This window comes from Atheta coriaria, unplaced genomic scaffold, assembly GCF_025399875.1.
Source record: "Atheta coriaria isolate IRGN ID8LTWV9N9 unplaced genomic scaffold, Caltech_Dcor_3.1 hic_scaffold_6_pilon, whole genome shotgun sequence".
NCBI lineage: Eukaryota > Metazoa > Arthropoda > Insecta > Coleoptera > Staphylinidae > Dalotia > Dalotia coriaria.
Genome location: NW_027045448.1, coordinates 13,101,905 through 13,126,621, shown reverse-complemented (window position 1 = coordinate 13,126,621; position 24,717 = coordinate 13,101,905). Strand labels below are relative to the sequence as shown.

The 24,717-nt window shown below is 37.8% G+C and overlaps 1 protein-coding gene across 3 annotated transcripts in view; it reads left to right on the top strand.

Moving 5' to 3' along the window:
• LOC135793869 (hemicentin-2) overlaps positions 1 to 24,717 on the top strand; it is a 121,862-nt gene that overhangs the window by 51,750 nt on the left and 45,395 nt on the right. For all 3 annotated transcript variants that reach the window (XM_065304981.1, XM_065304980.1, XM_065304982.1), the window contains exon 2: positions 16,308 to 16,432. Coding sequence is in view for 2 of the 3 variants with exons in the window: in XM_065304980.1 (XP_065161052.1) it covers positions 16,308 to 16,432 (125 nt within the window). In the remaining variant the exon portion in view is untranslated. The remainder of the gene's footprint in view (positions 1 to 16,307; positions 16,433 to 24,717) is intronic.

Below are 24,717 nucleotides of genomic sequence, written 5' to 3'. Positions count from 1 at the left end.
TATTATTTAACGCGCCTACAAGGTGCTAACCGCCCCCGTCGCAACAAAAGCGACTACGGCTCGTAAAGATGCGACAAAGTGCGTCGTGTATTGTAGGTTGTATAATATTGTCGTTGCAATGTTTCATGCTTGGTATTTGATCTGTCAGGAAGCTAGAAGCCGGCAAGCTGTGTCATTAAATTAAGATAGAATGGCGTCCCAACAATGTTGTAAACAAAAAACCAGTAGCACAACATAACAAACGCGAGCAAAACCGAAAAAACACATCCAATTGTTAAGAAAATAAACATTGCTAGTCTCTTTTATTCCTATTATTGTGTTTTAATGTGTTTTTCGCAATGTTTTATTGCCGGCAATTCGCCGCCGATAAAACTCGTTCGTTTCAGTCAATATTTCGCTCGTATATTTCACGCTTTATTATGTATTAACGATCGCGAATTGCATTCGCGGCCCATTTTCACCAGCACGCACACTGTGAGTGTGTTTTTTTCGTGTTTTGAAAGCCGAGACTAACGAAGTAGAAAAATATCAACAAACAACGCGCGCGAAACAAAAAACAACAGAAAAAACGAAGACGCCGGCGAGAGAAAAACGTACATTAACCGCTTTGTGCGCAGCGCCACAATGGCATTTTACCGCTGGGTAAAAGGGTGTAAGGGTTGCAATGTAGTATGGGCAACAAACGAGCTTGAACCGCGTCGGAAAAGCCCTCCTGTCGACGCCTTTCGATTATTTTAATATGCGCTTTTGCCGCCTCCACTGCCGCCACTCAGATCAAACGCAATGATAAAAATAGACAAAATATTTATAAATAATTTCCACTGATATTTTTTAAGTTTTTGATGTTCAATATCAATTACACGTTATTTACACTCAAGAGTGTTTTGTGTGTTGCCTAGCTTATAATATTTTTATATATTTTTATGGCGGCTATCAAAATATAAAAATACCAGTATAGAGAGCCGGCCCGTCATTACACGTCGTAATCTTTTCTGCACGAATTTTATGTTATCCTTAAATATTTAACGCAATAATGCGCGCGGTGTCGTAAATCTTTTGTCGCGTGTTTTTACGCGCCGAAAGTCATTGGAGTAAAATATTAATGGCGCAACACACAAAACTAATAAGTTACACATTCGTTTTCTCGCCCCCCGGTGGACGGCGAATTTATAGTTTATCGAGTTTATTGCGGCCGGCGGCGGCAGCGACGAGGAAAATTTTGCTTACTCGATGAAAACGCGCCGCACGTCTCCACATCACCGATACCCGCGTGTATTTATTGATGCTACGTGCTCGGTAAATATAATCGCATCATCAAAACATACAGATATAAAATAAACACAGTTTTTGTTGTGAAAAAAAATAAATGAGAGATAGGCAAGCTATTAGGCGCTTTTATGTGTAATCTGTGTAATGTGGGTTGCCTACAATGAATTTTCGCTGAATCTGGCGGTTGATTGTGATACTCACGCGTGTAATATAGGTACGTGTGTGTGAGTTGATGGTGTGTATTAATCAATTCATGAGCCGCCATCGTCGGTGACACGCCGGCGTCAAGCGGAGCGCGCTCATTAATTACAATGTCGCCATCTGTTTGGCGTGTCAAGCGGTGGGCCTGGCTGCCCTCATGAACCGCCGTGATGCTGTCTAGCCGCCGCCTCCCGTACTCATTGTGGCGCGTTATGCAGTTTAATATCTTCGCCCCATTGTTACGCTCGTCCGGAGGCGGCATATGCCGGGGCACACATGGCTGAATCGCAGTTGCGTCCTAATAGAATTTCATCCCTGTGAGTGTGGGGTTGGTATTAAGACAATCCCTTTTCACCGAGGAGCAAAAACGTTCATGCGAACAATTAATTATCGCGGCCGGTATGCGCGCGCGGGCTTTGAAATACAAGTAGCGCCATCTATGCGGAAATAGTTGTAGTTGATGCAGCGCATAACCTCAAACACGACAAAAACTGGGAAAGTGACCGTGCAGTGACTCAATTTATCATTGGACGTATTGTCGTCTCAATTCATCACTCGCCACTTGACGACGGCGCTTCAATTGTGAATAATTAAATGAGTTTGGTGTTTGTTCGCTTAGGTCAGTGGGACGATCTTGTTTGAGAGGGGTAACAATTCGGCAATTACGAAGCGTTGGGCGTAAGTAAGGACTGATGGGGCGTGTGGACACTCTGTGTGTGTGTGTTTTTGTGAGTGGGGGTAAGAGTGCGTTGGTATGCAGGCAACCAAACATACATTAAAGCCGAAGGAAGGTCAGAGCGGACGGACTAACTTGTGTTTGCTTCGTCGACTAAAACAATGCAGGCCTAAGACCTTAGTCATAGGAAAGCCTCATTGTCATCGTCATTCGTCTTAGTCATTTTCTTATTAGCGAACAATTTCAGCGTTAAATTCACATCGCTTGACGTTTATTTAATAATTTCATTATGCAGCGTATTCTAGGCAACCCAAAATGCACTCTTGGTATGCACTAATGTAATTTGTGTTGTATATATATTTGGATTAATGGCTGATATTTTGCATATGATGGGAAATTATTTATTTATAAACTCGTTTGATAAGTTGAGCGTTTATAAATGTAATTTGTGAGTCTGCGCGACGTCTGCAATTTTGCCAATTCGCCAATTTTGCACGAAATTTCTGCGAGCCGCCTCTTGAGATTTGATAGAAATCGAATTACATTTGAGTCGGGCGATGAAATGATGAGGAATATTTACGAAAATATCCTTCGAGGGGAGTTTATAATATTGACTGTTTCGAAATCGTATGAAATTTATTTATTTTTTCTATGTGTGCGTGTGTGTGTGTGTTTAGAAAAGAAATGATATTCGAAGGGGGCTGAAAGGCCGAACAAAAACTTGTAACGTACGGATAATATCTTCTGATAAGGGCCGCGATAAACACCCGCCGTATGTCATATCATAAAGCGGAAAATGGCGCAACACACAAAGCGGCGCACAAAAAACAGAACAAAGTACCCCGGCCGACTTTGAGCACAAAGCGAACGCAACCCTTATTTTTTTTGCTATGTAATATTCTATATCTTGAAGGGTAAAATGACCAAGCTCAAAGATAAGTTTATATTGTTTTATATTTTTGAAACATATATTTTTTGATATTCAACGTAATCCCTACTAATATTATAAATGCGAAAGTCCTGATGTTTGTTACACTTTCACGCAAAAACTACTTAACCGATCATCATGAAAATTTGTACACATATTTTTAGTGGTCCCCGAATGGTTATAGGCTACTTTTTATTTAATAAAAAAAATTATATTTTAAATAAAATAAAGAAATAGTATAGCCAATACCTCTGCATCTGGCTATTTGACTGCTTTAACGCCATCTAGCATTCCAGCAATGAAGCTCAAACCTAAGTTCTATAGTACCATCACACTGTATTATCACACTGTATTACCGACAGCTACGTCAACATCATTTTAAACTTCCCGCCATTCTACTTCATTGTTACTTCTTCTGTGACTACAGACGCGTTCGGAAGCAACTTTATTATTTTAGATATTCGCTAACGAAGCCGCTTGTCAAAGCTAGTATTAATATATTTCAGTATAGTAAATGACTTTTTCATTGGTTTTCCACACAGTAGATTAGTATTAAGTACCCGCTGGGAGGTAGATAAACGCGCGACGCGTCTTTATCTTATCTCACCCTTACTCGCGCCTCTTTGGGGTGTTCCATTCTATTCTATACTCCTTTACCACCCCTTCGCCGAACTCACACCATCGAGTGTTCACTTCTGCGTTCGGTTTCGTGCAGTTCTGTTCACTTCTGTTCGGTTTGCGTCCTGCAAGAATTCGTCTGTTCGCTGCAGCAGATTTCCGTATTACTTCTCCTGCCACTGCTGCTGCTTCTGCTGCTGCCGTCTTGGAATTTCTCATCGGCCCACCCCTTTTATTCTTAGAACAAACGAAAGATTTGCACGAGCAAAACGCGCGCGAGCGCTTGAAACAAAAGGCTTAATTCGAACACAATCAGGCGGCGCGCAGACACGTCCGGGGGTGGGTGGTGGTGTGCGAATTGGGATGAAATGCGCACGCCGATCAGAAGCGCTGCAAATGTGCAAAACGATGCAGAATGGCGAATACAATGCCGGGAAATTACTCGGAATTTGACAACGCAAGACGCGTATTATTTTGAGTGTTTTCTACGAGAGTCATTTGTGGATTATCATCAAAATAAGCAAAATATTCAAGAATAATACACATAAATGTATGATTGGTTGCATAAATGTCATAAAATTACTTTTTTGAAAAATGCTGAGAAATCACTCTAAAAATTATTTTCACAACAATAATTTAAGGCTTGTCACCTTAATAAACTTAATATTAAATGATAATTACTAAAAATGAATAATTGGTTGCCTAAATATAATTTTAAAAACTTTTTTTTTCTAAAATGTTGAGAAATTACTCGAAAATTTGAAAAAATAGACGCGTATTATTATTTAGTTACCGTAATAATCATAATATTAAATAATATGTAATTATAAATGCATAACTGGTTGCCTAAATTTCGTATGAATGTAATTTTTAAATTTTTAAAATTAGTTTTTTTGTTTATTTTCACTGCAATCAGGGGAAAAGGGCGCCGGATTCATAATCGTCTTTTGATTGTCTTGCGCCTTTCTACGCCTTGTTCCGAGTCTATACAAATTCCGCTACGCCATAGCGTGGAAAACAACCCCTCAACGTTAACATTCCCCGAAATTGCGCGCATTTTCCAGGCGAAGGGGTTATCTCCTGCGTTGCGGCCGTTGTCTTTAACTTTATCTTTATCTTTTCTTCATATCTTCGACTTTTATCATTACTATTATCTTTATTTTCATCTTTATTATTTTCTGGGGTGGAGCGCACGTTGGTTACATTATGGATAAAAATAGATTTCCTCGAAAATACAAAAAATGATTTTCTCTGTTTCGCAGAATTATTACCTACGTGAAGTTTAGTTAGTTAGGAAAAAATATGTTTTAATCCAGTTTTTGTTTGTGTTTGTGTTTTGACTCTTGCGTAGTGTAGTATCTCTGGAATTGAGTGCGCCTGGTTATAGTAGTAAACTGTTGTGTGCTCCTGTGCACATTCCCGGAACGCCACGATGACACAAAACTAACAAAAACGTGCGAGGACAACGTGTCCGAACTGGAACTCGCGCGACACGACCAACATCATAATTAAAATTCACTATGCACTATGCTGTAATACACAAAAAACACGCTGTGGACACGTCGAGTTTTTCACCTTTTATTATCACATGCAGTTTTTATTACTGTGCATAAAATCCACTCTTTTATGCATAAAAAATATGAACTCAAAAGATTTTTCCTTAAAATATTGATTGATTTGTCTCATAGACAAAAAATTGTCAGATATTTTACTTTTTGTGTGTTTTATTAGTTTTAGCTTGACTTGTTTCTGTTTGGGGGGTGCATTTAATAATTTAGCGGTGTCTGCGTTTCAGAGTTTGCCGAGTTAATGCGAAATTTTATCGAGCAGAAAAAGGGTTAGGTTTTTTGTGCGATTGAAGAATAGTCTGATGCAGATGCGACGGTTTTTCACTAAAGTTTTTCCTATTTTATTTTTTCCTCTTTCTATCGGCGCGGCGCGGGTTCAAAAGAATTATTGGATGCGCTGATGTTTTTACTGCAGTAAAGAAAGCAAGAAAGAGTTGTCAGCTGGAAATTTCGAAACGCAATTACAATTTTAATTACATTCAAACATCGAAATGATTAAAGTGTTTAGCGTGCATCAAAGTATCATTCCAAGTGTCAATTAAATACTCATAAAATGTTTTATTTGAATTAATTGCAATTATAGTTCATATCGAATTTGATTTGGTTAGTTTCGCACGACGCACGATGTTAATTTAAATTAATTAATTAATCAATGTATTAATTAATTATAACGCGTGCGTGCAGTTTGTCTATATTGCACACGCGGCACCTATTATTAAGGCTAATGAGTTGACAAACGAGCGAGCAGACGCGCAGCGTGCAAGCTGCAATCGGTAATGAATTTAATTATTGCTCCCGTAAGTACACGGTTTGTTTTTGTGCGCATCGTGTTAATTTCGGCGGATAAATAGGAGAATTGTGCACAATTGTGTTGGAAATGTGTATAAAATACATCAAAATAACAAGATTTAATCAGGTTGATATTTAGAGTCATGTTTATCGAGTGTTTTGTATTGCTCTCTTTGCTATTTGTTGATATTTTCGTGTATTTACGTTAATAGTTACTTTGGGCGTCGATAGATGGCGCTAGCATTCAATAAATTGAATTATTTTTGCATTTATTGCAAACTAACTTTAACCCGCGGCTTCGCTCGCGAATATCTAAAATAATGAAGTTGCTTCCGTACGCGTCTGTAGTCACAGAAGAAGTAACAATGAAGTAGAATGGCGGGAAGATTAAAATGGCTGAAAGTATAGTCTATGGAAGTATAGTGTACAGTCTCCATAGTGTAGTCAATTGGATTTGATGTTGACGTAGCTGTCGGTAATACAGTGTGATAATACAGTGTAATGATACTATAGTACTTAGGTTTGAGCTTCATTGCTGGAATGCTAGATGGCGTTAAAGTAGTCAAATAGCCAGATGCAGAAGTATTATTGGCTACACAATTTCTTTATTTTATTTAAAAAATAATTTTTTTTATTAAATAAAAAGTAGCCTATAACCATGCGGGGAGCACTAAGAATATGTGTACAAATTTTCATGATGATCGGTTAAGTAGTTTTTGCGTGAATGTGTAACAAACATCAGGACTTTCGCATTTATAATATTAGTAGGGATTCAACTAAATATTTTCTTTTCTTTAAATTTTACTGATATAAATTCACTATAATTAATTGAAACGATTAAAAATAGACTCTGTTTAAATATGAATGAATATTAAATAATTCCGCACTCAAATAAGATATTTATTAACCGCTGCGCATTGATTGAAATAAATACTGCAATGCTCATACGAGATGAATTTCGAAGCCGAATAAATATTAATATTTTTTCGAGTGGAATATGCTGGTTGGGTAGATGAGCGATGGTCGAGTCCAGAGGATGGTATAAAGTTGAAATCTGGGTTAATTAAAACGTAATCGAAAAATAGTTGCGATTCAAAGCTTCGCGAGCTTGCGCAAATTGAAATGCTTTAACGATGAAATACAATATTGGTTTAATTGAAGCACGGCCCGATTGGCGCGCTGGAATTGTAACAGCTGGTATTTTTATTAGTTTCAACAGGATATTCAATGTTCATTTGTTTATTTATTGTTATTTGAGTGGGAGCTGATTGTACCTGCAACTAAAACTAAATTGTTATTGATGATACAATTTTTATTGTTATAATATCGCTTTGTATTTATCAAAAGCGTGTTTTAAATAACGAACAAATAATTTTTTGTAAATTCAGAACTGGAAAAATTTACAACGGGGATTGTATTATGTTATATCGACGTTTTGTTACATCTAGGAACAAAAAATAATCAAATATTGGAATTTTACGTGGATTGGCATCTGTATAATTTTTTGTAAGCTGGTTATAAACTCAATTACTATTGTAAAAATGCCGGTAAATATTTCCTGAAGTCTAAATATGAATTCCGCGTCGCTCAGTTGTATTCACTTGTGTTATGTTTAAATGATTTTCTAGTAACGCAACGTGCACCCCAACAAATTAGCTGAAAAATCGTTATAGAAAAAGTTATAGAAATTTGCGTTGCAATTTGTAGGGATGTTGGGATCATAATTACAACAATATTTCAAATGTTACCATCAATGTCATGTCTTTAAAAAAATGTTCTAGCTCATAATTGCTAGAAATTAAAATATTTTTCGTCGTTATACAGAGAAACTGTAACTCTATAACGAGAAAATCAATATAAACCATCAAAAATATCAAAATTTCGCTGTTATATAGGTTTTTTCGGGTTTATTTTATTATTTGTTCAATAATTATTTTTTCACGCTTGAATAACGCGTATAATGACATTTCTTTAGAATTTCCAGTTAATTTTAGTAAAGCTACATGATGATTCAAATGTCATTGAGGTGTAAAAAGTGACTTTCGAAAGCATCTATTATCCCCGCTCAAAATAGAAAATAGACTTGTCATTACTCGAGAATTACGAGTGTCGCAGTACTCAAAACCTCGGCGTACTCTCCTCGCCATCGCAGTTCAGTCGACTTTGTCGCATTCACGCTATAATAGCAGCAGATAAACAGGATGAGCGCGAGCTGAACAAGATGTACCTTCCTCGACGGGCCGAGCGTAAAAGGTAGAGAAAGGCATAGCAATTTGCTTTCCTCGCCGCAGTTTGTTTACGGTTTATTCACTCACAATACGATGCAAATTGCATCATTATTTTTTGTGTGTTAGACGACGAGTGTAGTCTCCTTTTATTCTTATATACTCACATTGAAACACATCCATTCGTTATCCTTAGAAAATCAAATAAAAACAAATCTTGAATTAAATTCATATTTAATTGTGCGGAAAATTAAACTGCGTCAAAGTCGATGGAATCTTAATTAAAAGTGTACAGTATAGAGTAATTACAAATTACAGTTTTTGCTTTACTTTTCCTAATGCTTTAATAGCAAACAAAAGTTTTCAACTTTAAGTCGATTTTTTTTTGCTGCGTGGTGCAGAGTGTAGTTTGAGATGTTTTGTTGGTACTTTTTGTTTAAACGACATTTCGTGTCTTCCGACCGATACGGAGCGCGGCATCAAGTCCTGAAACTTTTCCGTGGTTTTAAATAAAACTGCTACCTTCAAACAAGAACTAAACGAACTTGTTTTACGAATACGCAAAGAAAAAGAAATTATTTTCTCGTGTTTCCCACTTGTATGGACTTAAAAGTGTTTAATGTGAGGTGCAGCGTGTTGTAATTTGTGATTTATTTAATTTGCTATGTTATTGTTATAATATCGTCTTCCGTGTGGTCGTAAATTTGGGAACCGCGCGCGAGTGGGTTCATAAAATGCTATAAAACTGAAGCGACTGCAGTGAGGGTGGAATGAAACGTCGGGAAACATAAAGCGGCGAGTTTTCATTCGACCGGAAAGTTTGCAATCTTTTAGAAAACTGATTGCGCGGCGTATGCCGAAGTGAACAAATTTATGAATGTTTAAAATGATGAGATTTTCAGCTCAAGTGAATACAATGAATTTAAAAATCACACAAAAAATAATTTTTGGGAAAATTTGTTAATATCAGGTTTATTTCTTTGGTTTTTTGGTAAAAATGGCGAAAATGTTCAAAATTTCAAGCGGTATGAACACAAAATGAGAATACTTTTGGAAATATTAAATATTTTCCTTTGAAACTTGATTAAAACTAAATTTTTTATATAAAAAATTTGATTTTCATGTGTTTTCTTTCAAAAATTGTATTTTTTGAAGGAGTTTTTTGATTTAACTTTATTTTGATCCAGTTTGATTGTTTGTTATACGATTTTCGATTATGTTGTTACGTTTTGCACACAATCGGCTGTTTGCTCTTGCTATTAACCAAATGAAAACTGGCATGGTCGATTCACTACAATGCCCCGGCCTGTTTGGTGGGTGAAAAACCCTAAGCCGAATAAAGCTATGCGCCCAAAATGCATAACAAACGCGAGGCAAAAATCAAACATGCGATTGCCCGCCATGTAGCTGATCTGTTGCACTCTGCATCGATTAACTCCATCGCGAGCAACAAAAGCGAGCCGTTGTGCGCAAAAATAGAAAATCCGCGAGGGAAATACGCCCAAATGGAAAATGCAAAACCTCTTTGTGTTTGAACAGAGAGAATTCAAGAGAATTGCAAAATTATTAAAACCAACAATTGCATTCGTTGCAAAAATTATATATACAATCATTCATCACAGTTATAATTTTTCTAACCGTGCTTATCTAAAATATAAAAATTATTTGTTCTCTTGACCAGTGTTATTATTTAAACTCTTGTTTTCCGTTTTGTGGCTTTATTGCGGCCGGCGTTAATCTGTACTTAACACGCCAGCTACATTAGTCATATTTTTCTCCGCGTGTTTGGCGCACGTGTAAAAATAATGGAAACAATAACCTAATGGAACACCGCATAATATTTGCAACGCACTCTCAAGTACGAGTACTCGTAGTGTGTCAGGGCACATTGAATCATTGCGCGGAATGTAAAGTGCATTTTACAATTTGGAATTTTAGGATTTTACTATTACACCACTCACCTCAACGAGCGCGCTCTGTTTCGCGCTCCGGTGACACGTTTAATAAATACTAGCTAGGAGTTTATGTGCTTCCGGTATAAATCACTCGCGTAATTTGCAGGAGCATAAATATAAACGAGTGTGAAAAATATTGCAAATGAAAATAAATGATTTATAAAAATATTTTTATATGAAAGTGTTAGTTACAACGCTTATAACTCAAGAACCGCTGGACAGATTTTGATTATTTATGATTTTTTGTATTCTTTTGTTCTTAGAATAAAATAATAAATATTAAAATATTGGAAATTGTGATTTAAAGGGTGTTAAATTAGGGTTGAAAGTTGATATTGAGTTTTAAACATGTTTTAGTTGAATAATTCAATCGTAGATGGCGCAAATATGCATTATAGCCATTTTTCTTTTATTTAAAATTAAATTTGCAAATTTTCTTGAGTAAATTGATGAAATTTTTACTAAAAACTACAAAATTTCGCTTAAGAATCAAGTTTTTAATAATTTAAACGTAAGTTTTTGAGATAAGCGTGAATCCAAACCATGCTTAAAAGGATATGAAGCACACATCCTGTGATGTTAAGCTAGGAGTGTTTAAACGCGGTTAAGTGCGGTGTAGCACAGTCTGATGGAAATCACAGCGACCGCAAACGAACCGCAACTGCCGGAAAACGCGAAACATTCTAGATTCATACACTTCACACATAACTATAACCTACACACACCCCTCTCAACTCAACTCAACTCAAACGCAAGTTTCCACACTAAACATGTTGTTTTAAGTTTAAGTTTCGCCCGCGTCTAATTTCCTCCTTAATGTTTAATTATAACCCGGCGTATAAATTACACGCAAAATATTTACCAAGCACAGGATGCCCGGTCGTGTTGACCTTTACTCTACCATGGCGAATAAATCATGTATGATGTGTATTAGTCGCGGCAGCATTTGCAACGCGCGCCGCCGGTTAATATCTGTGTTTGCTTGGCTTGATGGTGGAGGCGCCGGTGGCGTCGATCCGTTTTAAATTGCTTTGCGCCGCCCGTGCGCGATTTATGTGCGTTTGCTCGTCGTGTGGTATACTTTGGGCGCACACTTTGTTGAATTAGTATCTGACCTGATAACGCATAAAGCATTGCAGGAGATAACTTGCGTTTTGTGTGGTGGTTTATTTCATAAATCAGCGCACTTTCAATGGCAAATAACAAAAACCTCGTCGTCCTCGCATAGATTTATCGACTTATAACGCATAATTCAAATATTAATCTGTATGATGATTTAAAACGGCGGAAAATGTCAAAAATTAGAGAATTTTGATTTATTGCCGTATTGTATGGTTTAATTTGTTTGTTGTTTGGTCTTTAGGTGATTTATTATTTAAATATTTGTTACTTTAATTCAGAAACTATTTACACGTATTTTAGCTTAGTTGTTATTTCGTTGTTTGCATGCGAAATACGCTGAATGCGCTGCACGGATGCATTCGAATAGAAAATCGCTAGATTTGAATGCGGTCGATTGCCGACCACGAGGATAATATACGAAATTCGCTTCAATTAATGGTCAATGCAAACATTTCCGCGCTCGCGCTGCCACCACATATTAATATTCTACCGCTCGCCGGTCGTAAATTACCGTTAAACAACTATTTATGAGCAGCGCAATGAACAACATCAACAGCAATACAATGCAATGTGAGAGGAAATTTGCCGTTTTGGCAATGCAAATATCACCTATACGCCGAGGGGAGGCGGGGAATATCGGAGATTTCACTTTAATTGTGTAAATTTATGGCAAAGTTTTAATTTGGTCTGTTTAATTTCGAAACACGTCTGTCGAAGTTGCACAGTGTTGCGGGAGAACAAAACCGAGAGAAGATGTAATTTCCTGTCTCGCGTGCAGACGTTTTTCACGAAATTTGATAAAATTACGCCTGGCGGCGGCGCCGCCAATAATTTCGTCTTGGCTTTCTTGCTGCGTTCGAATTTTGCCAGGCACGATTGCTTCTCACTTTACTATGTATAAATTTCAGTATATATTTTACAGAAACGGATTAAAAACATTTTTTGTAAAAATTTTAATTTTTTTAGTTTTACTGGAAATTTATTGAAATAAAATTCAAAAAAATATAAATACGGTCCTGTTATATATAAATTTTAGTTTTATGATAATTACAGGACCGGAGTTTGTTTAAAAAAACAAAAATTTGTAATTTTTAAATTTTCTACAATTTTTTTCGCTTAAAAATATTTTTAAACTAAAATTTTTGAAAATTTATAATTACGGCTCTGTGGGTTTACGAGTAATACAGCTTTCGGCGTGTCTATTATATGAATACGTTTTGCACTCGCTTAATATTTATAGCGAGCGATATTAAGGAGCGTAGCACGAAACACTACACCCTTGCACGCATCCTTTCATCCTTTCTTTGGCTTTGCCTCGTCTTGCGCTTGTTCCAATTGCTGCGAGCGCGAAACGAGACCTTCGAACGCATTCGCGCAACCGATATGAATATATACACCACGTAGCACCACTCATTTGAGTGCGCGTACACATGCGAGGGGGCATTTTCGCTCTTCACGTCGTGAACCGCGCAAAGCTTCTGTTGGCAACGGAAAATTGACGCCACTTGAAGCCGCATTTATACGCGATAAGATCGAACATACTTGGAAAGCGTTTTCAAGCAGAGAATTTCCACCGCAGACTAAATATTTATAAATTTGTTTGTAAATATTTACAGAATGCAGATTTTTAAAATATTTATGAGATGTGCAGTGGTTTTGAGTAATTTTTGAGGTTTTTTAAAAGAAAATTTAAGAAATTTTGACGAATTGTTTGAAAGACGAGTTGATTTCGTGCGAGTAAGTCGTTGAAATTTCCCAACGCTGGAAAATAGACTTTGTGGGTGGTAATGCTAGAGCAGGAGTACTTGTGCTGTGAAATTTAAGCCGGCTGCATCCATTGTAAGTGTGCAGCTGAGGCGGTTGTTTGCGATAATTGAATTCATTATGCAGCAAAGTAATTGAAAGTGTCGGCTGGGAGGTGGTTCGAGACGCAACCGATGCGCAAACATGCAATGCACAACACAGCCACACACAAACACACACAAAGTGTTAAATTTAATTTTTCAAGCGTTGTTTAAGGGTTTTTCAATGCTTAAACATCAATTTTTACGTGTTTGTTTTCCGTTTTGCGATAATAGATTTCGTGAAGTACTGACGTACTGACTGAGAGCCCTGAGAGTAGGGCGAAACCCTTGAAAACACGAGTGAGGCTTCAGCCGGCGGGTTGTAAAACCGATAGAAAACCCGTCTGACGGTATTTAACGTGCGCTCGGTTTTCGGCTCACGACCGCTTTGCGTTATTTATCCGCGCGCCCCGGAGCCACGGAAGCTGGAGAGCATTTGTATTCATACCCGATCGCCGGTTGCACGACTTTGTCCCGTGGTTGTTGTCATTGGTCCTGGGGGTCCTCTCGACGAGTGGTCGAGTGTCGTTGTCTTAACGTTGGGCCGCACGTCGTAAAATTTTACTTTAAAAAACAAAAAAAAATAAAAATTGTTTTTTTTTTTTAATAAATCTTGCTGATTTTATGAGTTTTTATTTTTTATTTTATTTTGTATATTTTAGACAAAGGTATTTACGTAAATTGTGCTTCATTTGCTGCATTTCCTGCATTTTATTCAGTTTTTCTTTATTCCTTTGCGCGTTATTGACTGGCGCGTCACGATGGCAACTTCATTTCAACTCTCTGCCATGGCGTGCAATCGGATGCGCATACATTTTTCGCATTTTCTCGCTGCAGAATTCCCCGCGAAGAAAGGAAAATCCGAGTTATCGCACAACAATCCGCGCATATTTCATCGATGGCGAATCAATTCGCTTGTAATAAATCTCTCTCTTTGGCCAAGCGCGCGTGTGCAAGGGTGTAGAGTGCAACTTCCTTCAGGCTGTTGGTGGTGCAATTCGAGCTGCATTTCAATTTGCAAGTGAAATTGAGATTTTATATTGTTGAAAGTATGTAACTATACACGTAAACAATTTTTTCTATTTTCATCATTATAGCACCACTTTTTTCCAAGTTTTGAGGCACAAAAGTGATATTTTAAACATGGATGGCTAAAAAATACTTTAGTCACGGGTTTTAGTCACGAGATGACTAAATGTTGTTAAACATTCGATTTTTCTATTCCAATTTATTGAAATTTATTTTTTTTGTTTTTCTTGAACTTTTCGTGAGTAAATATTTGCTTCATTATCATAAATTTCCGTGTGTGGGTAGCGCCACGCGCCAGAAATGGAAATGAGTGCGTCGGCAGCGTTTACAGGGGTTGATTGAGGCGAAAAGTGGAAGCGATCCGCTGCCTCACTCGTTCGCAATGTAATTAGTGACAAATATTAGACTTGTTTCATATTCGCGGCGCGCACATACGGCCCGGGTCGCGCCTAATGGCCGTAATGTGCAATAGACGCTGCTGGCTTATGATGTGCGTCGGCAGCAGCACGCAAAAGGGACGAAAATATGCCGAGTTTACTTTCTGGGCAAATTGCCGAAATTCCACTAATTTCGCGTAATTAACGCGAAAGTAGAGCGAATTATTCACCAACTTATTTCATATTCTCTCCGCGGGGCTAAGGCTAAGCAAATAGAAGGGTGATAATGCCGGCAATTTCACGATGGGGTAAATTAATTTTAAGTAGCCTAGTAAACACGAATATTTTTATTCTATATTTGTATTTTCTGAGCAAAGAAAAATAATAATTAGTAAAAATTTAGTTTTTTAGTTTAAATATAAAACACAATTTTTATCCATCACGTAAAATGCGCAGTTTTTACTGCAATGCCGACGAAATTAAATGTCGGGCATGTTACATCCCGGAACATGGCGCAACATGCTTGAGCCGAGATGAAAGTAAAGTAATTTAATTAATATTCCAAATCATGATGAACTAATATATCAGCCGCTCTATCCTGTATCCTGCCACGAGATAAAACCACATAAAAAAATCTACAACCTGTAAAAATAGTTTCACAATAATAAAAAATATTAATTAATTAATTAATTAATTAATAAAATTTTAATTAATTTTCAACGTTTTTTGCTGTTTTATTTTATAAATTATTGTATAAATTAATTAATTTCTTACCAAGGCACACTGTATAATAGATAACAGTGTAAAACACGGGTTGATTGCGACCCTCGCTTGCCTCGGAGTTGGAAAAGTGGAAAACTGGAAAACTCGTGGAGTAGTTTCGGGTGTCCTCTCCGCTCGCCATCGTTCACTATCGTTTCATCTATGGCGGGCGCGTTGGCCGCGACGCGTCATATATTCCACGTTATTCCTTCCTTCCGACGGCGTATAGTTATCCCGTAGTTATCCCGCAGCGTCCTGCCGAGCTAATATCACTAACGGCGCACTAACCCCCCGTATCCAACATTTACTATCCCGGAATCATACCAGCCTGATTCTGTTCCCAACCCTTTCGCTATCTTTCTGCTAGCGCGCGTTTCATCCGACGAAAGTTTCAGCGTGCTGCTGGTTGCGCATACTCGTATATAAATGTCGAACGTTGTGTCTCGAATGTTATGCAATGTTATGCACATGTCTCGTGCAGTGTGTGTTGCATAGCATAACTTTGGCGTGCGGCGTGTGATGCGCGCGCCCGTAAAACGTAAAACTGTGAAATGTTCATTGAGAAAATTACAACATCCTTGACGAAATTAAATTCTCTAGTTATCCCGACGGCGATAAAACCCAAGCGGAGGAAATAGAAAATTACCACGGTGAACTTTACGTGCTGGTGTGTATATTTTTTTTGTTTGTGGAGTTTAATTGATGTTTCATGTTGTGGTAATTATGAAAACTGTTGAAATTAATTTAAGGTTATGTTTGTTTGTGTGTTTGAAATGAAATAGTGTAGTGTTTAGTTTATTTTATTTTATTTGTGCAATCAAGGTTGATATTGAATTCTTGAAGATACGAAGTTTATCGCTGTGATATGCTGTGTTTACATTTTTCTGTATTTTGCGCAGCGCAGCGTGGAGATAACTGAATGTTTTGTTTTGTTTGTGTTTCAGTCGGTGCAGTGCAGCGTTTCGACCAACAGCCAACGTACACGGAAGTCAATCCCGGCCAAGATGCTCTTCTCGTCTGCAAGGTTTTTAATAAGCGTGGATCTTGCTCCTGGCAGAAGGACAATAAGGTTAGTGGATATTATTTTATCTTTTTTCTTGAAATTATTAAAAATCGTGCATTTTTACACTGTTTTTCATTGAAAATTGTTTAAGATTTGTTGTTGTTTGATTCTTCGATTTCCGCTGCGTGTATTACATATTTCCAATCATGCGCCACTTGCCAGAAGCAAACGAAAAACGTGAAATAAAAGAAAAATCACGTACACTTTCGGAGTTTGTTATGACCGACGAAACGGGGCTTACAAAGTCCTTCCGCATGTCGAACATAACTCTCAATCAGCCGTACCTACTCGTCCTCCACTGGCCGATATGTTTTTCTGCTTGTAGTAGTACAATATCACTCAATATCATGTCGCGCAGGACTGAAATGGACTTTACTTCACACATTCTCTTCCACTTGGGCTCGCACACAATATTACAAAATTTCCTCGTTGCTGCTGCTGCTTCAGTGTCGAATGTCCTTTTACGAATTTATTTTCTTGTGTTTTTTTTTCTCGTCTTTGCCGCCGTCATTTTCTCATTTCTTTCGAGCGAAATGCCCGGATGAAAAATGTATCATCCGGACATGTTCGCCACGGTGGTATCCAGCCAGGATCTGGTGCAGTGATACATCACTCATATCGATTGACCACTGCTGCTGCTGCTCCACTTTACGTTCTGCGTATACAATAGAGTGGAGCTGGCCTGCAGTGGAAATTGAAGCAATTGCACAGCGCAGACAGGCGGCAGTTATGTCAACGAGGGCGTTGAATCCTCGAAAAGGGATAAAAACGTAGTTGGAGTGCGTTAAAGTGTCGGATGGGCTGGATATGTCCGCTCAAAATCGAAATGAAAGCACTCGGGTAAAAACACAGACGAAAATTTTAACCAAAAATTATAAAAATTGATTTTTAGTTTAAAAATGATGAAATTTAAATTCAGATTGATTCGGTAAACAACTTTGCGCTAACCTGAAAGGTTCTCTTCTTACATTTTTCTTTTTTTTTGCGTTTGCATCGACAACTAAAAGCATCCTACTTTCTGGGTTTGCATAAGTTTAAAAGCACGCATCGCGAGACCAAGTTTGCAATCGTAAAGTTTCTGTAAAGTTTTTCGTTTTATGTTTGCTAATCGCTGCGCAGACTGAGGTAATTTGCATTTATCGACTTGTCGATGACGATTCTCAGCTCGTATTTCTTTTAAAAATGTTATTTCTCACATTACTAGCTTTAACCCTTGGCTTCGCTCGCGAATATCTAAAATAATGAAGTTGCTTCCGTACGCGTCTGTAGTCACAGATGAAGTAACAATGAAGTAGAATGGCGGGAAGTTTAAAATGGCTGAAAGTATAGTCTATGGAAGTATAGTGTACAGTCTCCATAGTGTAGTCAATTGGATTTGATGTTGACGTAGCTGTCGGTAATACAGTGTGATAATACAGTGTGATGGTACTATAGTACTTAGGTTTGAGCTTCATTGCTGGAATGCTAGATGGCGTTAAAGTAGTCAAATAGCCAGATGCAGAGGTATTATTGGCTAAACAATTTCTTTATTTTATTTAAAAAATAATTTTTTTTATTAAATAAAAAGTAGCCTATAACCATACGGGGACCACTAAGAATATGTGTACAAATTTTCATGATGATCGGTTAAGTAGTTCTTGCGTGAAAGTGTAACAAACATCAGGACTTTCGCATTTATAATATTAGTAGGGATTTTTCATTTTCATGTCGAAAATTGTTTATTTTATTTTCCTGCGTATACACAGAGAGGAAATTACATAATAAATTGAAAATAAAATAAAACGTGCAGTTAATTGAATATGAAAATCAAACCACCCACATAATTAAGCCCTAAACGCAAATAAAAGCTTGAATGTTCGCCCCGCGAAAGGAAATTAAACGCGATCTTTCGAGATTGATATACCTACGTACTCTATACGTAGACACTGACTGCTTTTTCTGATTCCGAGCTTTTCATAGCGCGCGAGCTTTATGTCTGTCTATCTGTCTGTCGTAAACGTTTTGTCCTCTCCTCTCTTCGCGCGCGCGAAGCTTTTTCGTTGTCGTCGTAAACTCGCACACGTTTACGACGGGTGGCGTTCGATCGGCGGCCATCAAAGAAATTGACAGGAAAAATGCACGCGCATTGAAGGCACGCCAGTCACGCGAGAGGAGGCAGCAGGGTGCTGAAAGACGATCATAAAGCGGGCATAAATCCGTCGAGGGAAGTGCCCGCGATGAACACTTTCCGGTACACAAAGGTCAATATGTCGCGGATATAAATATCCTTGTTGTGTGGCATGTCGGAACAAAATACCACACAGAAAATCTTTTTTTTTTTTTTCTTTAGAGGTTGAAATGTGATGATGAATTAAATTATAAATTAAATCCAGGCTCGTAAAAGTTTTTCAAACTACTTTCTAGTGTGATGTGGTGGTTGTGGTGTTAACGCTGCGTGCACACACGAAAACAGAATCATTTTATGTAAATTAGTTTAGAAACTGTAAGTGAAATAGCAGATGTTTATGAAACCGTTTTGCATACGTACCTAAAAACTAACCAGCGCCAAAGTTGGGCGTGAGACACACCCGGAAACCCGGAAAAGTTTCGCGTTTGCTTCAAGTGTGTGCAAGCTGACAGCGAATTTTGGAATTCGCATGCGGAAAATGCTAAACGCGAAGACAAAGTACAAAGTGTGGAAAGTTTAATAGGTGGATGAAAATCACATTACGACTACCTTGTGCGCATGCGCGCTAGCGCACAAACTACTCATAGTATGACGTCAATTTGCATTAGATGTACGAGTATTCTCAGCCAAGCCAACAATTTACATGTTGTAAGTACGATTAGGAAATGAGTTCAAAGTTCTCTTCATGTGGAGCAGTTGAAATATTACCCCGGATGCGTGAATTATGTATACGCAACTTTAACATTCCCGAAATTAAACTTGCAAAAGCTCGCGAAGCGTAAAAAAACTTTTTGTTTGGGTTTAATTTCAATTGTTTTGAAATCATAAAAGTCAAAAGTCAAAAATTTACATTTGTTAGTTTTATATTATAATTTTTTTTATTTTTGTCTGGTTGGTAAAGGTAGAAAGTTAGATTAATTCGAGGTAAATTCTCTGTGCCAACCCTTAACGGGGCTGATATGATTAATTTGCGGCTCAACTTTCGGGCGCATTCAGCCATTTGAGCATTCGGGATTACATTGTGGTTGTTGTCGAGCGAGTAAACTGATATGAAACACGGATACAACACCTTCAACCTCACTCAAAATTCTTCCACTCTCCGAAGGTGGAAGTTGGTTGGGGCTGCATGCCGAGTACCTCAGCTCTCGTGTAATAGTAGTTAGTGTTACCTTCTTCGCGGAATAATATATGGCTGCGAACGACGTTGGCCGGTAATAAATAGGCAACGCAATATACATGCAGCGCGCCGCGCGTGCTTTGTGTGTTGCGTTTCGGATAGCGCGCGCGCTCCAACCACCGCTACCGAAATGAACGAGCGAGTTATGATGGTCGGTGAGCGAGGTGAGCGGCGTCGGCCATAATTAATAATCGCGATGTCGAGTTCTCGTAAGTTCACATAACAAATTATTTACCTGTGTGTGTTTGGTTACAAATGAGAACTTTTACATCAAAGTCCTAAATTATTTCGACATAAATCTTCGCCTTGTGTGCAGGTACTTAGTTTTCATTGTTAGTTTTCATTGGCGTGGAAAGTTTTAAATTTTCACGACAGCGTTTTAAAACAAAACAAAAGCGAAAAATATTCGCAGGAACGTTGTGAGCGATATAAATTACACGCGGGGCGTAATTTATGGCTCGCATGATGCGCGCATATTTCTATATTAGCTGTTGTGTTTCGCTTCTTTTCGGCGCTCGTTTTTCATTTTTTGCATTTTGCATTTTTCTAGTTTTTGTGTTTGCGCGTTTTATTTGTTTGGACGGGTGGTGTTTGTCGAAATAGAGCGGCGGACCGCGTATTTATGATAGCGTTGTGTTCAATTTTTTTTACAAAATTTATTCATAAATCACACGCGCCAATAAATCTATGTAATTTAGGCTATTGAGGAAGTGGAATGCAAAAAATATGAATAAATAAATAACAAAAAATGAGATTTGAGTTTGAAATACATGTAGCGCCATCTGTAGAGTAGTAGGTTTCAATATAGTAGTGAGATTTTAATGACAAATTAATATGTAATTATATTAAAGAAGTAGAATGCAAAAAATATGAATAAATAAATAACAAAAACGTGATTTGGCTTTGAAATTCATGCAGCGCCATCTATAGAGTAGTAGTTTTGAATATAGCAGTGACATATTAATAGCAGATCAATATCTGATCATATTGAAGCAGTAAAATGCAAAAATTTGACTAAATAAACAACAAAAACTAAATTTATACTTAAAATTTATGTAGCGCCATCTATTGAACAATAGCTTTGATTGTAGCATTGAGATATTAATCCTAATTCTATATGAGACCCTTTCTAAGGAAGTAAAATGCAAAAATAGCAATTATAAATGAAAAAAAAAACGACATTTGCGTTTAAAATACGTGTAGCGCCATCTATGGAGTGCTAGGTTTGAATATAGTAGTGAGGAATTAAAAGCAAATCAATAGGTGATCATATTGAGGAAATAAAATGCAAAAATTCAAATAAGTGGACAACAAAAACGACATTTTCGTTTAAAATACATGTAGCGCCATCTATTGAGTAGTAGTTTTGATTGTAGCACTGAGATATTAACCTTAATTCTATATGAGACTCTTTTTAAGGAAGTAAAATGCAGAAATAGCAATAATAAATAACAAAAACGACATTTTCGCTTAAAATACATGTAGCGCCATCTATTGAGTAGTAGTTTTGATTGCAGCGGTGAGATATTAACACTAATTCAATATGAGACTTATTTAAGCAGCTAAAATGCCAAAATTTGAAGAAACTTGCATCAAAAACTTGATTTGCGTTTAAAATACATGTAGCGCCATCTATTGAGTAGTAGTTTTTAATATAGGAACATTTTAGGGGTGTTATATTAATACCTAATCCAATATGTGGATCAAGAATAAACGAATAAGCGTATAAGTAGCCAAAAAAAGCCTTAGATGAAATCCGTGCGTCTTTTCTTTGCTTTGGTTTCGTTTTTTCTTCAGCGTTTTTACTCCAGAGGGATATTTCGGACGTGTGACCGCATCCAGCTCGATCTCGATCCGATCTTATTGGTTTGGCGGACGTTGTGCCTTCGTGCCGCTGACCCACGTCCCGTCAAGATCACATGTTTCTCTAGTCCGTATTTTTTCCCGGGACAAAATCGGACGGACGGTGTGTGTCCAGATGGTGAAATCTTTCCTTTCATTATTTTTTCCGTCCCTGAGCAGGCCGCGTCGATTTAAGATCTACTCGTACTTGCAGTTTCTTGCTTGTATAATAATCCTACTTTTCATCGTTAATATTCTCGTTTTTGTGCAAATTGTGAAACATTTTCGGATAATTTCCCGAGTTTTTGTATGTTTTTGTTTCATTGCTGGTGTATTTTTAGGATTATGTTTCTTTAGGACCACATGTGGCCCTGATTTGCCCCACTTTCGTTTTCATTTCCTATCAATTTTTTCCACCCCAATCTTCTCCTGCCAAGGTTATTATCCGACACGCAAAAAGCAACTAATTAATTTGGTGAATCGATGGCGAATCCTTTGCTTCCGGTTTGTGTGTGTGCAATGTTTTCTCCTCCTCTGTGGGGCTCAAAGGAATCGCACGCGCCGGGAACGAATGGGAAATTACGTTCCCCCCATTGACATCCGGATATTAAAGGAGCGGAGAATATTATTTTCCGGTTTTATTATTTCCGGCCGCGTGTGTGCTTTTTTCAATTTCGCGCGCCGACGACGCGACAGCGAGCAGCGAACAAAAAGCGCGCTTTTCTATCGGGAAACTTTTCAACTTTTGCGCGATACAACATCACCGCGGGGCGGATGGGCGGCCGGGCTGGCGTGTCCCTTGAAAGTATTCCGCACTATTTCACAGCGTCCGTAAGCTGTATGAAAGAGTTCATGAAGTAGATGAGGGTTCATGATGATGTAAACGTGTTTGGAACAACTTGAACGCCAGTCGCGCGCGCGCACGTCTAGTTTATTGTGCGGCCCTCTCTCGGGGGTGGCGTCTGGGGCACTTGTTTTACTAGTTTTCATATTTTTACATCTTTACATGATGTACTCGCATTCGATGATCTGCGCAGCTGGCGCGACATGAGTACCACTTGCACTCTACATGATTTCCCAAGTACTATGGATTTTTCCTTATTTTCTCGTTCACCAGCAGGGAAAATAAGTATTTTTTTCGAATAGGATTAATCATTTAAACACACTGTATACATCTATTCAGTGTTTTATAGTAAGAAAGGAATATTTTGCTATTTTTCAAAGAATTTCTCTTTATTTCACTTCTTACATCTTTACACTGGAAAATTTCACTCTGACAGGTAAACTCGAGTTGTTTTTGATAAGCTGTGTTTTCCATTGTTGATTTTTGTGTTTTGGAGTGTTTTCGAGCTTTCAAACGAAATTTTCAAGTTATTGAGAGTCTTTGACATTTTAACCGGTTGTTTTTGATTTTGATTTGTATTTTTAAGACACGTTGTGTTTGCGTGCGCCAAGGTTTAACAAAGATCCACGTCATTCTTTTGTCGATGACTGCGCGCATCGAAAATTCTTTCTTCTTTGATACGATGTGAACGAGTTTTCTTCGCTGCGCGCAGCGCCGTGGCTGATACAAATATTAGTTTGGAGACAGTCGACAGCACAAAAAACAGCCGCCCCCAAAGCCTTTGATCGCGATTCGTGATCATATTTTGATAGGACACACACGCAAAATCTAAAAATAATTTTATTTCGTTTATATTAAAAATATTTACTAAAATTTTTGATTATTTCATCCTTAAAGCAAGGATAAGTAACTTTTGGTTAAATTTAATCGTTATGGTTTTATACTAGGTCGTAATTTGAGTTTTAACGATAACTATCATAGCGTTGTTGGTAAACTACGCAGTTGTAATCGAAAATTGCGCTGTGGAATTGTGCGAATTGCGAAATCGCTTCCCATTTCGCATCCGGTTATCGCGCATCTTTGCAATCGTCGCGACGCCGCGCCGCCGTTTGAGAAATGAGCTGCATGATCGAAACGAGCGACCATTGCAATCATCAAACTTTCTCAGACGATAAAAACATTTCCTAGTTAATTTTCGTACCACTAGATGTCTCTACAAGTCTTCAAAAAAAAAGTGTGAATTCGATTCATGCGAATACGCGTTGAATGTAATGCAAAAATCGTACGATTGCGATATGAAAGTTGTATAATGGAACTTCTATTCAACCAGCCTCCACCCTCCTTTACACTCCCACGCACACATTGAGACATATTATTACAACCCCGATTTGAATGCGCGCACTCTACAACTACATAGTGTATTTGCAATTCTCACAATTCGCGCATTTCGCATTTTCACCACCCTCTTCTGTTACGTTCGCAATCGTTTCTCACTTATACGTTACATTTACGCATTTACAATTGCGCCGCTGAATGCGGATGGACATGAAGCGCGTTTTTACGCGCGCTCACATTTTATTCAACTGCGCGCGCTTTAGAATTTGATTTTGCGACGTCGACTATTCCGAGATCGCACGATTGCTGGCGATTTGTGCGACTTGTGTGACTTTTAACTTGTAATATTCATGTTTGTGCGATTCTGCACCGTTTCCATGTGGAGTTTATCGCTTTACATTCGATCCAATTCAACTTTTATCAGAAATTTAACGAATGTTGTCATTGTTCGCACGACATCCGAGCGTATGATTCATACGCACGATTGCGATCTATTTGTTTTCTGTGCGACTGACTCGAGATGCCCGCTGGCGTGTTTTATGTTCCATGACGTTGGATGATTAAAGTCGTTTGATTGCTTTCGATAAAGTTTAAATCACTTTAGTTGGCGATGCAACTTCAAAACATAATGTAAACGTTTTCATCCGTTTAGAAATATAGCTATTTTATTTGTAAATGTAATTTTTTTATCATTACGCATGTTGAAAGTCGTAAAATGTGATAATTATTCAAATGAAGAGGGAAATAAAACCGCCGGGTATAAATCCCAGCATAATTAAAACTCATTTGATGAGTAAAAGTCAGAAAATAATGAAGATTAATTTTTATCATTTTATTCACGCATTTTATGCAACCAAACATGCGTCGAGGTTGTGTTTGTGTTTTTATTAATTGTAAAGTGGTGTTTTTTGCTTCCCCAGTGATTA